The sequence below is a fragment of the Microcaecilia unicolor genome, chromosome 6 (assembly GCF_901765095.1).
Source record: "Microcaecilia unicolor chromosome 6, aMicUni1.1, whole genome shotgun sequence".
NCBI lineage: Eukaryota > Metazoa > Chordata > Amphibia > Gymnophiona > Siphonopidae > Microcaecilia > Microcaecilia unicolor.
In genome coordinates, this window is record NC_044036.1 from 175,116,148 (window position 1) to 175,132,411 (window position 16,264).

General features: G+C 42.2%; 1 protein-coding gene across 4 annotated transcripts; it reads right to left on the bottom strand.

Annotated features, from left to right (window-relative positions):
* Window positions 1–9,359: 9,359 nt before the first annotated feature.
* On the bottom strand, window positions 9,360–16,256 carry FAM136A (family with sequence similarity 136 member A). Of its 4 annotated transcripts, none has more exons than XM_030207456.1 (3): window positions 16,178–16,256; window positions 14,846–14,986; window positions 9,360–9,689 (listed from the first exon to the last, which is right to left on the bottom strand). In XM_030207456.1, the coding sequence occupies exons 2-3, from the start codon at window positions 14,978–14,980 to the stop codon at window positions 9,501–9,503; spliced, it is 324 nt and encodes a 107-aa protein (XP_030063316.1). In that variant the 5' UTR covers window positions 14,981–14,986; window positions 16,178–16,256; the 3' UTR covers window positions 9,360–9,500. The 4 variants fall into 4 exon arrangements, with proteins under 4 accessions (XP_030063316.1, XP_030063317.1, XP_030063314.1 ...); XM_030207457.1 differs by lacking the exon at window positions 16,178–16,256 and adding an exon at window positions 16,073–16,094; XM_030207454.1 differs by lacking the exon at window positions 16,178–16,256 and adding an exon at window positions 15,783–16,041.
* Window positions 16,257–16,264: the final 8 nt, after the last annotated feature.

The window sequence follows — 16,264 nt, forward strand, 5'->3', positions numbered from 1 at the left end:
ACATACACCAGAATCCTGGTGTATGTGGCCCTTCTGATGAGAAACAGAGCTGAATCTAGGTGTATGCTGCCCTCAGACAATGAATACAGCTGGATTTAGGTGTGAGCAGCCCTTCCAGAAAGTTTTGGACATATGCAAAGAGAGTTTCTGCTGTGTCTAGCAGGTACAATAATTTTTAATGCTGTTTTGTTGATTTAAAATTTTATGTTATATGTTCATAGGGGAAGCTTTAAAACAAATGAATTTTTTGTCAAATTTAAAAAAATGACACACATAAGCATTAAAACTTTTGCAAGTATTTTTATAGAGGACTATCTTTATTGTCATCATGAGGAAAAAAAGCAGGCATCTAGCGCTCTAATGAAAACCACAATACAGCACTGGAAATAACAAAGCAGCTTCTGCAGTAATGACAACTATATTTTGAAAATAACCCTCCCCACCTTCACAGAACCTTGAAAATTCCACCAGTCCCCCACAACTCCTCTTAGATCTCCTTCCCCTCCCCCATCCCCTTACAAGAGAGAATGCAAATCTACTTAGTATCTGAGGATTTGAAGGCGAGGAAACAGTGGTGGCCGTAGCTAGAAGGTTGTTAGGCTGTATAAAGAGAGGTGTGACCAGCAGAAGAAAGGGGGTGTTGATGCCCCTGTATAAGTCGTTGGTGAGGCCCCACCTGGAGTATTGTGTTCAGTTTTGGAGGCCGTATCTTGTTAAGGATGTAAAAAGAATTGAAGCGGTGCAAAGAAAAGCTACAAGAATGGTATGGGATTCGCGTTACAAGACATATGAGGAGAGACTTGCTGAACTAAACATGTATACTCTGGAGGAAAGGAGAAACAGGGGTGATATGATACAGACGTTCAAATATTTGAAAGGTATTAATCCGCAAACGAACCTTTTCCGGAGATGGGAAGGTGGTAGAACGAGAGGACATGAAATGAGATTGAAGGGGGGCAGACTCAAGAAAAATGTCAGGAAGTATTTTTTCACAGAGAGAGTAGTGGATGCTTGGAATGCCCTCCCGCGGGAGGTGGTGGAAATGAAAACGGTAATGGAATTCAAACATGCGTGGGATAAGCATAAAGGAATCCTGTGCCAAAGGAATGGATCCTCAGGAGCTTAGTCAAGATCGGGAGGTGGGGCTGGTGGTTGGGAGGCGGGGATAGGGCTGGGCAGACTTATACGGTCTGTGCCAGAGCCGGTGGTGGGAAGCGGGACTGGTGGTTGGGAGGCGGGGATAGTGCTGGACAGACTTGTACGGTCTGTGCCAGAGCCGGTGGTTGGGAGGCAGGGCTGATGGTTGGGAGGTGAGGATAGTGCTGGGCAGACTTATATGGTCTGTGCCAGAGCCGGTGGTTGGGAGGTGGGGCTGGTGGTTGGGAGGTGGGGATAGTGCTGGGCAGACTTATACGGTCTGTGCCCTGAAGAGCACAGGTACAAATCAAAGTAGGGTATACACAAAAAGCAGCAAATATGAGTTATTTTGTTGGGCAGACTGGATGGACTGTGCAGGTCTTTTTCTGCCGTCATCTACTATGTTACTTTCCTATTGTTTTTGACAAACGGAGATGGCTGCTGTAGGGGGACTGGCTTCAACTTTATAGTCATAGCTGTCTTCTTCTTGTAAACACAAACCATAGATTTTTTTTTTTATTACATTTGTACCCCGTGCTTTCCCACTCATGGCAGACTCAATGCGGCTTACATATTATATGCAGGTACTTATTTGTACCTGGGGCAATGGAGGGTTAAATGACTTGCCCAGAGTCACAAGGAGCTGCCTGTGCCTGCAGTGGGAATCGAACCTAGTTCCCCAGGACCAAAGTCCACCACTCTAACCACTAGGCCACTCCTAGTATTTGGCTTAGGTATGCAGTCTGTAACTGTCTGGCCCAAGGGTATGTGATGTACTACTACTACTACTTATCATTTCTATAGCGCTACTAGACGTGCGCAGCGCTGTACACTTGAACATGAAGAGACAGTCCCTGCTCGACAGAGCTTACAATCTAATTAGGACAAACTGGACAAACAAGAGATAAAGGAATATTAAGGTGAGGATGATAAAATAAGGGTTCTGAACAAGTGAATAAGGGTTAGGAGTTAAAAGCAGCATCGAAAAGGTGGGCTTTTAGCTTAGATTTGAAGACGGCCAGAGATGGAGCTTGACATACCGGCTCAGGAAGTCTATTCCAGGCATATAGTGCAGCAAGATAAAAGGAACGGAGTCTGGAGTTAGCGGTGGAGGAGAAGGGTGCAGATAAGAGAGATTTACCCAGTGAACGGAGTTCCCGGGGAGGAATGTAGGGAGAGATGAGAGTGGAGAGGTACTGAGGAGCTGCAGAGTGAATGCACTTATAGGTCAATAAGAGGAGTTTGAACTGTATGTGGAAACAGATAGGAAGCCAGTGAAGTGACTTGAGGAGAGGGCTAATATGAGCATAACGACCCTGGCGGAATATTAGTTGTGCAGCAGAATTTTGAACAGATTGAAGAGGAGAGAGATGGCTAAGTGGGAGACCTGTGAGAAGCAAGTTGCAATAGTCTAAGCGAGATGTCCTAAGTGAACCTTCAGCTGTGGGCCCCCTCCCCTCTTCTCCCAATAGATGGTTTCCAGCTCAAGGCCCTCCCCCAGCATCTCTCTTTTTCCCTAGTTCCTTCCCCTTTGGTCTCCAGCATCTCTTTCTTCCATCCCCAACCCCCCTCTTGGTGGTCTCCAGCATCTCTTTCTTCCATCCTTAACCTCCCTCCCAGTGGCCTCCATTATCTGTCTCATTCCTTCCTTTCTTCCCTCTGTCTCCCCCTTTGCCCCTTGAGGTATTTATTCTGCAGTCTCAGTTATAGAAGATGAATCATGGCCAACGCAGGCCCTCCTGTTTTGGAGGGTGTGGGAGCCAGCTGGCCTTGAGCACATGTGGATGTTCAAGTCCGTGCACTGGCTACCATGCATTTTCCTAAGCTGCTGACTGTGGTATCACTGCCGCAGAGGAAAGGAGGAAAGACCTGAATACCTTTAAGATATATTGCTGATCCATTAATTTTATTTTTTTTATAGATTGATTGATTGTTTCATGTTTAGTCAACCCACTAATGTAATTCTGTCAACCAAAAGGTACTTACTAGGGATTTTTGATTGGTCAAGGCTTCATCCCTTCCGACCCTCCAATTATAACTTACACGATCACTATACAACCGACTGGGCAAGCGCCTTTGACGGTACTATGTAAGCCACATTGAACCTGCAAATTGGCGGAAAAATGTGGGGTACAAATGTAATAAATAAAATAAAAAATTACCTACCCAGAAGTGCTGCCATATGAGATTTTCCATTGCCACCACTAAAAAACATCTTAGGAAACTACTTGGAATTGCCAATTACTGCAGATAACCCTCTCTAAGATTTTTCTTTCTGGCTCAGTTCCAGAACCTCTGAGTTGGAAAAAGGAATAGGAGATAGCCCTATCAGAACTAAATCAACTGCCCCTGCATTGGGCTTACCAGATTATACAATTCCATTCACCCTTTTCTGCCATGAACATAATTTTATTGCCTCTGCTTTACCTTGCCTTACTCAACCACATAAGGGAAAATAGACCAGCTACCTATTACAATACTGAGATTGACTCTGTGGCCAAAGGATACTCACCTTAAGAGCAGTAGCTGCAGCTGCTCGTTTGCTCCCAATGGCAGAGAGGATAGTGCTGCAATGACCTCTGTTTGAAAGTTCCACATGCTGTAGAATCACTTCTCAATCACACTAAGACCCAGCATCTTTCCATGGCAAGGCAAAGTCAGTATGACCATCTACTCCTATCCTAGAACCACGTCACTGGAAGTGCACTACTTTTAATCCTGCAACTTTTCTTCCACTTCCTGACAAAGCGGAGCCACATGACTTTGTTAAACTTGTTGCAATAGTTACTAAACCTTGCCCCGACTTACAAGAGACACCTTCGCATGAGCCAGACTTTGAATTCTTTGTAGATGGCTCCTGCCTATGAGACAACCATGGGCAACTGAGGGCTGGGTATGCAGTTTTATCCTTTCATAATACTGTTGTTAGAAAATGCTCCTTTCCCAGATGTCAATAGTGCTCAAATTGCAGAACTTGTAGCCTTAACCTGTGCTTGTGAAATTGCTACAGACCATTCTGTTACCATATATACTAACAGCCGCTATGTATAAGACTTCAGGAAATTTTGGGAAAGTAGGGGATTCTTAACATCCTCAGAGAAACCAATCTTTAATGCCCCATATATCTGTGATGAGGCCAAATTAAATTCTTTTGAATCTGCTTCTGAGTTAAACGTTTGGGCTCTTGTGAAGTTGCTTAGACCAACCAAATCTCTGGGTGATCGCTGTTCCCCGTTAGTGATTCAAATGGCAGGTGAATGTAGAGGGCCAGCTATAATGGTGTTAATAAATGCCTCTCTAAGGGATCCTTTTACAAAGCCGCACTAGCAATTCTGGCTCGGCAAACGTGGCAAAGCCCATTCAATTCCTATGATCTGGCTAGCGTGGCTTTGTAAAAGGATCTCTAAAAGTGGGAGATGTGCCCGACTTATTGAAAATTGCAACAGTTAAGCCGTTGTTAAAGAAAGTCTCATTGGATTTGTTTGTGTTAAATAATTATAGATTGGTTTCATCATTACCTATGATGGCAAGAATTGATGAGAAGATTGTTTTAAAATAAAAATGGACATTCTAGATCAACATCAGTATGGATTTTGGAAGGCACATTGTCACTATCAACAACTGATATTATGAGACAAGGGTTGGAGCACCGTTATAGCTATTTTTTTGGTTATGCTAGATCTGTCAGCCACTTGTGATAGAGTTAACCATGTCATCTTGCTAAACAGACTAAAATCATATGACTTTTCAGGGACTGTTCTTAACTGGCTGGCCTTTTTTCTAGAAAATAGAATGCAAGAGATACAAATTGAAATTGTGTTTGACAATAAAGCTTTAACAACAGACGTTCTACAAGGCTCCTTGTGGTCTCCCATTTTATTTAACAATCTTCTGTCACTGTGTTGTTTGCTACAATCTTTGAATGTGCTGATTGACATTCGCTTTTCTTTTAATCTGATACTCAATTTCTAATGTCATCAGTTGACTACTGTCAATTTTTGTGGCAATTGAAGATTGGTTATGAAGAAATTAATTAGTTTTGAATGTTAATAACACAGAAGTGATGCTGGTAGGAGACTTTTTGAAGGAAACATTCTTGAAAAAGTGAGTTTGATTTGTAGTAGTAGTGTGGTCAAGAAGTTTGCTTAGTACAACAGATGCATTAATTTGTGGGTTATTTTAGATGCATATCTTATGTTTAAATACCATATTCAAAAGGTAGTCTGAGGATTAAAAAAAAAAAAATGATTGATGTTAAGTAAAATTGAAAGGCTGCATCCCACCAGCGGATTTAAAATTGGTGGTTGAGTTTAGTAGTGAGCGGTCTAGATTACTAAAATGCTCTATATTTAGGCTTATCAACAACATGTGTTAGGGCACTACAGATTGTTCATAATACTGCAGCTAGATTAATATCTGGTTGTTCTTGATGTCAGCTGCTTTGCTAAGCAAAAAAGGCTGTCCTAAATTAAATTACTTAGTTATATATATATATAGCTTAGTGGTCACGTATATTCAGCACTGCTGACTATACATACAGCAGTGCTGAATATATGTGAATGATTTAAATGCTGTGTCCAGTTAAACTCACAGGCTTTGTTCACGAGCTGTGCAAAGAACTTCTTGCATGTTTTCCTGTATTGTTGTTGATAAGAAGGATTCTCCAGATTGATGTTTTAAATCTCACTGACCCCGGATGCAGCCAGTAGCCAAAACACGGGCTTTGTCAGGTTATGAGTAAAACATTTGCTTCCTGAGTCCGCCTGGCATCATGCACTCCACTTATCAAACTCGCCTTTGACATAAAAAGGTCTGGTTTTCCAGCTTTCCTCAATGAATATATATTTACACATATCCAATCCAAGCAGACTTACTTGCATAGTTTGACTAACCTGAAAACCAGACCAGTTTGTAGCACTCAGAACACTGGCACCATAATCAACTTAGATCTACCAGTTTTGTTTGTTCTATCCTTAAAATAACTGAGCTGGATACAAGGGTAGGGAGTAATAGCATTCTAAATGTTAACCTAACATTGGTATCTATCACCTCACAAGTTCTCAGATCCCAAGTCAAATTGATGTGTTATGCTGTGCTGCACTGCTGTTACAGTCCAAAAGGGCAGAAACTTCTGGACTTTGTACCTGATCCCTGCAGGCTTGAAGATTTTGGTTAATGATTTATTACTGCATGACACAGATAGTTTCTATAATCTTCCCGTGCTGTTTAGGAATAAGCATAAGCCCTTTTATGGGCTCATAGCAGACTAATGGATATAAAAGGACAAAAGAAACTACTACAGTAAGAGGATGTGACCCGATAAACACCTTACGATGCTATTTGGTAAAATTTGGAGGTGTGTAAAAAAAAAAATGATTTATTTAAGGAAGAGAGGTGACAAATATCCACCTGAGTTAGTACTTTACTTTCAGTATGGCAAAATATGCTGCTGGCCAATTATTTCCAGGCATTCCGGGGGGGGGGGGGGTCTTTTACTAAGGGACACTTACATTTTTAGTGTGCGCTAAACATTAGAGACACCCATAGGAATACACTGGCATTTCTAATGTTTAGTGCGTGCTAAAAACATAAGCGTGTCTTAAAGAGCCTCTCAGCCATTTACTCTGTTGAGAAATCTTGCAGCATCAGAACCCAAATGATTTATGATGTAATTGCATTTGACTCTACCATGGAGAGCTAGCACGGGCACTTTAATGAATTGTATTTTAGCAATGTACTGACTCCTCTTCTGGGAAAAAGTGAAGGCTCACACACGAACAGGTGCACCCAATAAGTGATTTGTTCCATTGTACAAACACAAATTAAACAGGATCTGAAAACCCAAGTCATACCTGGCCCAGGAAACAACCTTCAATGTCTAAAAACAATCTAGAACCCTGGCTGAGGAGAATGTGCAAGAACAGATATTTTGTTGTTGCTGTCGTAAAACATAACTGTTTGAACAACTGAGGTGTGCAAATTAAATTAAGAATCTTTTTTATTGATTCAGAAACACAATTCAAAATCCAACTCTTAGCCAAAAAAAAGAAGAGGGTTTGAGGAGACAACATGCATGAAATCTCGGCGCTAACAAAGAGAAGTCACCCCATTGTGGCTGTATGTGTGTTGGAGAGGATTTATTGGTTCCACTTTCTTAAATACATGTTCACAGAGAGCAACATTCCAAATGACAACCAGTATGCCCCAGCAGCATTAACACTGGAACTGACCTGTGCAACTTCTCATTAAATAGGACCACAGACAATTTCATGTCGTCAGTAATTGAGGTTCCTCTTCAATCCTATATTTGGAATGCTAGGATTGGTAAAACATGCTCCTCCACTTGTCATCTGTGAGAGAAATGTCATGTAGACAAGAAAAAGGGCTTTACCTGACCACTGTTCTGGCACTATAGACTCTATATATCACGCCTAAACATTTGGCACTGAAATGAAATTTGTTTAACCATCTAATATAATAATTCGCACCTCCAACGTTCTGAAGCTGACTCTGTGGCAGTGAAGCCATGTAGTGTTTGTAATCGCCCAGGGAAAGAAACGCGACGTCAGAAGGAGAAGGGACCAACCACAGTCCTCGCACTCGCTCTCAGTGCCCCGCCCTCGGAGGGAAGGAAAGGCTGCATATAATATTCACCCACCGGAGGTTCGTTCCCTTCCTCTGAGTTCCAGGGTCCTCATCCCCCCTCCCTCCCTCCCAGTTCCAGGGTCGTCGTCCCTCCCTCCCTCCCTTCCAGTTACAGGCTCCCTCCCTCCGAATTTTAAAAGTCATCCTGACTTACCTCACGCAGTAAAAAGCATGCAGGCTCAACACTTATTTCAGTTTTCCCTTCTCTGCCTCTCAGCTCTGGTCCTGTCCTTGCGGAAACAGGAAATGAGGGCGGGACCAGAGCTGAGAGACAGAGAAGGAAAACTGAAGTAAGTGCCGAGCCTGCATGCTTTTTACCGCTGCTGCCAGCCGCCGTAACCCCGACGAGGTAAGTCAGGATGACTTTTAAAATTCGGAGGGAGGGACGACGATCCTGGAATGCGGAGGGAGGGACGACAACCCGGGAACTAGGAAGAAGGGAGGGGGGGACCCTAGAATTGGGAGGAAGGGGGGATGCTGGAACTTCCCTTAAAAACATTAATGGCAGAAGGTAATTACCTTGCTAGCGCCCGTTTCATTTCAATGAGAAACTGGCTTTTTTTTTTTTTTTTTACTAGTAATCTATAAAGGATGCCTTAATTTAAGTGTACTTTATAGAATAAGCCTAAATTTCTGTGCTGCTTATAGAATACGCAGAGCGCTGGTCCACATGACTAAATTTAGTCACGGCCAATTATGCATAAATCCCGATGCCTAAATTATGCACGGAACGGGTGTATTTTATAACAGTGTGCATAAATTTTAGAAACCCACATGACCTGCCCATGGTCACACCCACTTTTCAACTATGCGTCTTGGAATTTATGCACAGCACGTTGTAGAATACATTTAAGACAGTTTTCTAGTTAATGCCAATTAGTGCTGAAAATTGGTTGTTACCATCCAATTATCAGTGCTGATTAGCTTATTAACCTATTAGCTTAAGTGCATTGTTATGGAATATGTTATGATTTTTGCATGGAAATCTCAGTATGATATATAGAATCTCATGGTATATGTTGGAAATTAGAGGACAATGCAACAAGACTAGCAGATCCAAGTCTGAATCCAATCTCTGCCTTTAACATCCTGTACAACCTTGAAAAAGCCACACGTTACTTTTCTGCATAAGCTCTCTCTACTATTTTCCTCCATCTTTCATTCCTGTGTCCTTTCTACCTAGCTGACTGGCTGTGTCCATTTTGGAACAGTATACTGTTTGTTCTGTACACAGAAGAAAACTGGTTGATACCACGTTCTGCTGCACATATCCATTGCTTAATACCCCATACTGCAACTTTTCAATGCTGCTGCCAAGGGTTTTCTGGGACTGGATCTACAGAGAGGCAGAAACATTAAATCCACGCTAAGAAAGTAAACCTCGTATTAATGAAATTAGAGGGTAAAATTTTCCATTTCTATATGGCTTATGATAAAGTCCTTTATCACAATATGAAAGGCCAAAGAGATGGCACCATATTATCAGTGCAAAGATAAAATCAATCCCTGCACTAAAATGAGGGGAGGAAAAAGACTCAGTCCATATGTTACTATGATCTCCAATAAACAACAGCCCAAAAGCTTTCATGTATATTTAAAACACATGGTACAGAATAAAGATTAAATGCTCTCTCTGTTCTCTCTCAGATCTCTGATATTTGGTACATTGTTCATATAAAACCTTCAGGATTCTTTAATGGCACAGAAAGGAGGAACTTCTATTTTGCAGCAGCAATTAGAGTCTCTTTAAGTTTCCTGGTCATGCTGGGAATGAGATTCATGTGGTCGTCCACACACTGCGTGATACAGGTCTGTAGTTGCAGCTTCACCTGTGGCTCTTTGCTGCCCCCATCAAGGGAATCCCTGGCTTTGTCATTACAATGCATAGTGCAACGAGCCAGTCGATCCTACAATAACACAGTGAAAAAAAATATCACAACACTGCTCCTCCATATACACATATGCCTGAAACCTTATGAAAAGCCTTTCTAGGAATCCTGGATAAGTACTATAATGCATTCACTTTTATGTTTATCAGAATTTTCTATAGCACCTTTCGTGGCAGATATAACAAAGTGATTCACATGATAAAACTTTACTAGCATGACCTTTTTATCTCCAAATTTTGTGCACAATTTCCCTATCAAGTATGATGGCATCCAATAAAATGTGTTTTATTTATTTTTTTATTTCTCTAGAACACCACCTAAATTACAATAGCGGAACTAATCTCTATCAGTTTTTACATGTCCTCCTTCAACTTTATTTTTTTCCAAAGTCATGGAATCTCTTTCAGTCTGTTGAATGTTTTCTTTAATACTTCTTTTGAAACATCTAAGTATTAGCCTGCCATCTATGCCACTGATATATATATAGTTTTCACTTAACATTTGCCTTTATTTTAAAAGTCTGTTGTGGAAACCATGATAGTTTCAACATATGGATACTATGTTACATCTGCTGAAAAAGGACCACAGTTACTATTGGAAATATTTTGCTACAGTAGATTTGCAAGGTTCTGGAGAAGGGGAGTAAAACAACCTACTCAAAGTACCATAGTAAGTAGGAGGCACAGAAAAGAGAGCATTCAGATCCATGCCTTCCTGATGCCTAGCCCTCAAGCTTGATCACTGAACTCTCACTTCTCCCACTGAAGTCTAGAATTCACTTCAAGGGTTGACAGTATCAGCACAAAATAATGGTCACCACCCCCTCTCCTAGAAAATAATGCAATGCCAAAAAGCCCCAGCTACTGCAGGGTGTGCAAGATTGTAGGAGCCAGCAAAAGCCCCACAACACCCAGAGCCTGCAGATCCTCTGCTTCCTTCATACATGTATATAGATTATCCATTTCTGTGTCATCTCCTGTGTTGCTCGGCCCCAAATCTCTTTTCCTTCCCACGAGTTTTGGTGGCTTAAAACTCCCGCTAATATAAGTGGCAGGAAGGCACCCTTGGATTAGTGGTTGTCAACCCAGTACTCAGGGCACATCCAGCCAGTCAGGATTTTAAGATATCCACAAGGAGGCAGTGCATGCAAATCTCTCTTATGCATATTCACTGGGCATATCATGAAAAACTGAGTGGAATGGTATGTCTCAAGGAAAGGGTTGAGAAGCACTGTCCTAGATGATAAGAAGCATACCCTACCATCAGTGATTCCCAAACATGTCCTGAGGGAACCACAGCCAGTCAGGTTTTCAGGATATGCACAATAAATATTCATGAGTGATTTGCATACACTGTCTCCTTGGTATGCAAATTTATCTCACACATATTCATTCGGGATATCCTGAAAACCCGACTGGCAGGGGTTCACTCATCACAGGTTTGGAAATCATTGATGTAGGGCAATGGTTCCCAAACCTGGTCCTGGAAGCACCCCAGCCAGTCAGGTTTTTAGGATATCCACAATGAATATTCACTGCCTTCACCTCATGCAAATCTCTCTTATGAATAGTCATTGTGGGTATCCTGAAATCCTGACTGGCTGGGGTGCCACTAGGAACAGGTTTGGAAACCACTTATATAGGGTATACATCCTGTCATCTAGTGCAGTGCTACTTAACCCATTCATTGGGGCATAGCCAGTCAGTTTTTCAGGATATCCACAATGAATATACATGAGAGATTTCCATACACTGCTTCCTTGGTATGCAAATCTCTCTCATGCATATCCCCTGTGGAGTATGAGTCTATACTCTTGAGGCTCGAGTAGCAGACTTGGAGGAGCTGAGGGAGACAGAGAGGTATATAGAGAAGGCCTACAGGGATATTGTAGAGAAGACCCACTTCCAGTCTGGCAGCTCCAGTGCTGCTTTGGAGGAGGGAAGTCTCCTAGAAGGAGAGCATCATCCTGGTGAAGTAGGAAGTAATCTTGTAGCTAGGACCTGCAAAATCCTCTCGCATGGAGCATGTGTCTCCAGGAGCTTCTGCCCAGGAAGAAGGGAAGGGTTAGGATAGCTGTTGTAGTTGGTAATTCAATCATTAGGCACGTAGGTAGCTGGGCGGCTGGTGGGCATTAGGATTGCCTGGTCACTTGGCTACAGACAAAAAAAGCAACACTGGGCCTTCAAGACTGGGACAAATAAAATTCTTTATTGATGACCCGACACGGGCCGTGTTTCGGAGCTAAACAGCACCTGCTTCAAGAAGGGTCACAATAAGGTGTACTTGAAGTCAATTCAATGCCCCAGCATGTAGTATAAAAAAATCGCCGTTCGCCGCAGTTGCGAATATGTAGCTCTATAGAGAGCCCTCTCGTATGCTTAGAAGCACACGAGAGGCAAATTGAGCAGCATTATAACAATGGGTGATTTCAATTACCCCAGTATTAACTGGATAAATGTTACATTAGGGAGGTAAAATTCTTAGATGTAATAAATGACAATATTGGAGCAACTGGTTCAAGAACTGAAAAGAGGGTGAGCTATTTTAGATCTAGTCCTTAGTGGAATGCAGGGCATGGTACAAGAGGTAACTGATCAAATTTGAGCTGATATCTGGAATGAAGTCACTAAAGAAATCTACTGTAGGAGCATTTAATTTTTGAAAGGGTGACTATGACAAAATGAGGAAAATGGTTAAAAAGAAGCCGAAAGGGTCAATTGTAAAGGTTAGATCTTTAAATCAGTCGTGGATAATGAATACTGTATAAGGATCTCTTGTTATCTGGGTAACGTACTGTATTATGTAACCTAATAAGACAATTGTTGAGTCGAGCTGTTTGAGCCGCTGGATTGTTAACTACTGGGAACCATAGATTTGGGGGGGGGGGGGGGGGGGAGAAAAGGCAAAATCCTTGATGATTAATGAGGCCTGATCTCTACATTTATGTCCACAAGCATGTTGCAATACTTAAAGGCCAGATTTGAATGGTTATGGTTCTGTTTAATGCATTTATCATCAATAAAATTATTGAAACCTAAAAAATACTATCGTGGAAGCCCAGACCAGATGTATTCCACATAGTAACAAAGGTGGAAAGAAGAGCAAATGACAGCCAGAATGGTAAAAAGGTGAAGTGAAAGAGGCTATCAGAGCCAAAACAAGCATTCTTCAAAGAATGGAAAAAAGGATCCGAACAAAGAAAATAAGAAGCAACATAAGCTGTGTCAAGCTAGATGCAAAGCATTGATAAAGAGGGCTAAAAGAATATAAAGAAAAATTTGCTGTACAGACAAAAACTCATAGCAACACCTTTTTCAGGTACATCAGAAGCAGAAAGCCTGTGAAGGATCTGTGGGACTGTTAGATCATAAAGAAGCAAAGCAGGCACTCAGGGAGGACAAAGCCACAGCGGAGAGATTAAATGAATTCTTTGCTTTGGCCTTTACAGAAAAAGGAGTACGACAACTCACTGTGCCAGAAATGGTTTTCACAGGTGACAATGCAGAGGAACTGAAAGAAATCTCAGTGAACCTGGAAGACTTACTGAACAGAATGACGAATGAGGTAATTAAATTTGAAGAAGACACAAAACTATTCAAAGTACTCAAAACACGTGCAGATTGTGAAAAATTGCAGGGAGACCTTAGGAAATTGGAAGACTGGGCATCTAAATGGCAGATGACATTTAATGTGGACAAATGCAACGTGATGCACATTGGGAAGAATAATTCAAATCACAGTTACCTGATGCTAGGGGTCCACCTTAGGAGTCAGCACTCAAGAAAAAGATCTAGGTGTCATTGTAGACAATACGGTGAAATCTTCTGTCCAGTGTGCGACAGTGGCCAAAAAAGCAAACAGAATACTAGGAATTCTTCTTCTTCACTCAATGTATAATTAAACTTTGGAAATCGTTGCCAGAGAATGTGGTAAAGGCATTTAGCTTAGCGGAGTTTAAAAAAGATTTGGACGGCTTCCTAAAGGAAAAGTCCATAGACCGTTATTAAATGGACTTGGGGAAAATCCACTATTTCTGGGATAAGCAGTATAAAATGTTTTGTACTTTTTTGGGATCTTACCAGGTATTTGTGATCTGGATTGGCCACTGTTGGAAACAGGATGCTGGACTTGATGGACCTTTGGTCTTTCCCAGTATGGCAATACTTATGTACTTAATGAATTATTAGGAAAGGTATTATAATGCCTCTGTATTGCTCCATGGTGTGACCTCATCTTGAGTATTGTGCTCAATTCTGGTCACTGTATTTAAAAAAAAGATATAGCGGAATTAGAAAAGGTTCAAAGAAGAGCAACCAAAATGATAAAGGGGGATGGAACTCCTTCCTTATGAGGAGAGGCTAAAGAGGTTAAGGCTCTTCAGTTTCGAAAAGAGACGGCTGAGGAAGGGTTTATGATTGAGGTCTATAAAAACCTGAGTGGTGTTGAATGGGTAGAAATGAATCGATTTTTCACTCTTTCAGAAAGTACAAAGACCAGGGGACACTCAATGAAATGACATGGAAATAGTTTTAAAACAAATAGGAGGAAGTATTTTTTCACTGAAACAATAATCTCTGGAACTTGCAACCGGAGCATGCGGTAACAGCAGTTAGAATATCTGGGTTTAAAAAAGGTTTGGAAAAGTCCATAGTCTATTATTGAGATGGACATGGGGGAAGCCTCTGCTTGCCCTGGGATTGGTAGCATTGAATGTTGCCACTATTTGGGTTTCTGCCAGGTACTTGTGACCTGGATTGGACACTGTTGGAAGCAGGATACTGGGCTAGATGGACTATTGGTCTGACCTAGTATGGCTTATGTTCTCCCAAATCTTATACATCCCAAAGGTGAGCCAGGGGGGAATAGAGTATTATGTCATACAGGAGTATATCTAGAGATAGGAAAATTCTTATGAACTCCCAGGGAATCCCATATCATCAGTGTGTTGAGAGGTAGCAGGACTAACAGAGTCATCAAGTACTCGACTCTGTCTAGGCAGCCACATAAGGGACCCAATCCTATCCAGAATTTATAAGAGCAATTCTTAAACCATTCTACTGCAGCACGGGCTTGGGCGGCCTTATAATAAAGCCTCTTATGGGGGACCTCCAGCCCTGCTAATTCACAGGCTCTGAATCCTTTGGAATCTTTTACCAATTTTCAGTTGCACTAACCTGAAATCTCTCCAGTTCACTGGTTACAATAGACTGTGCCTGGGCCAGGGGTGCATGACAGCGCTCTATGCAGTTGTGCACCTGTTGCATAGAGGCAGCATCATTATCACAGCAATCAGCACTACAGCGAAACATCTTTCCCTGAAAGGGGACACAAATCGTCAACAGGCATCCAAGTCTGCTGCTGCTTCCTGTCAATAGCTTCTCCACTAAAATCCAATCACCTAACATGGTTCTCTAACTGAAACAATTATTCAATTCTAAACCAGTGGCATGTGAAGCTTATGTATGTGTGTTTGGTGGTGGTGAGGAATTATCAGTCAATATTTAAACTGGAGTATTTTCCCCATCATATTAACACTAGAGCTATCCAGAATAGCATATTTTACTATTCCGCAGAATACGAATGGCCATTCAGCTTTAACATAATAATAAAAGATGCAACATGAAAGTGTTTATTTTAGTAGGATTTAGCACAGTAGAGCCCCAGATTATTCATATTCGAATTTTAAATCACTTTGCAGCGAATACGAATATTCAATACAGAACTAACTAGCACATTAGATCAGATGCTTTGCTGGGCTGAAGGGAGGTGGAGCCACAGCATTCCATTTCTTCCCAGTTGATCAAGAAAGGTCGCAGACAGATAATCTGATGGGTAGAAGTCTATACCTTAACTTTATTCTACCTAAGTGACTAGGAACTCCAACCCTCCCATTCTATATTGGAGTAACCCAAAAGTGCTGGGTTATACTTTTCTCTGGATAACCCTGTGGGAGGTAATCCAGCAACCAGAGGTCTGCGGTTCGCACCTTCCACTCCTGTCTCTGAAGGTCACCTTCTATCTTCCATACCAGGGGAGGTAGATACGACGGGGCAAAGGGTTTCTTTACCTTTCCTCCCCTGACCTCGCCATGCGGCTTCTCAGCCCCTCTACCTGCATTTTACGAATCTGCTCCCGCTCCAGCCCCTTCACCATCTGGTCCACTGCGCCCTCCACCCGCCGCTGCTGCTCCTCGGCCATGCTGTTGCCTCCCAGGACACTCAATCGCCGGCACCAAGCACAACCACATGGCAACTAGAGCGTGCGAACGGCTTCCGGTATCGTCACGCAACGTACGTCAGTTGTTCCGAGAGTGCGGGGCGGGGGTTCCGGGACGGAGAGCGTCTTTTTTCCCCTGAAATGAATTGTAGAATTATGGCCAAATAAAAAAAGAATGCAGTTACAAATGGGGCTGCCACAGTTTAATTTCTGGAACTTCCATAAAGTAGACATCCCTGGAAAGCTGCAAAACCACGGCCATCTCCTTGCCGAACTGTAGGGAGCTTTACCTGGGGTGTCTTAAAAGGGGCCGGGGGTCATTTAAGTAACCCATTCAGCGATCCCTCAGGAGTGGGCGCAGGACGTCTCGTGACGTC

Bases quoted from the DNA above. Each gene is read 5' to 3' on its own strand.
- FAM136A (XM_030207454.1), bottom strand. From the start codon at position 15,869: ATGGCCGAGGAGCAGCAGCGGCGGGTGGAGGGCGCAGTGGACCAGATG. The intron at 14,987-15,782 runs GTAGAGGGGCTG...GTCCCCTTTCAG, and splicing joins AGCAGATTCGTAAAATGCAG to GGAAAGATGTTTCGCTGTAG. The intron at 9,690-14,845 runs GTTAGTGCAACT...GTGTTATTGTAG, and splicing joins GTGAACTGGAGAGATTTCAG to GATCGACTGGCTCGTTGCAC.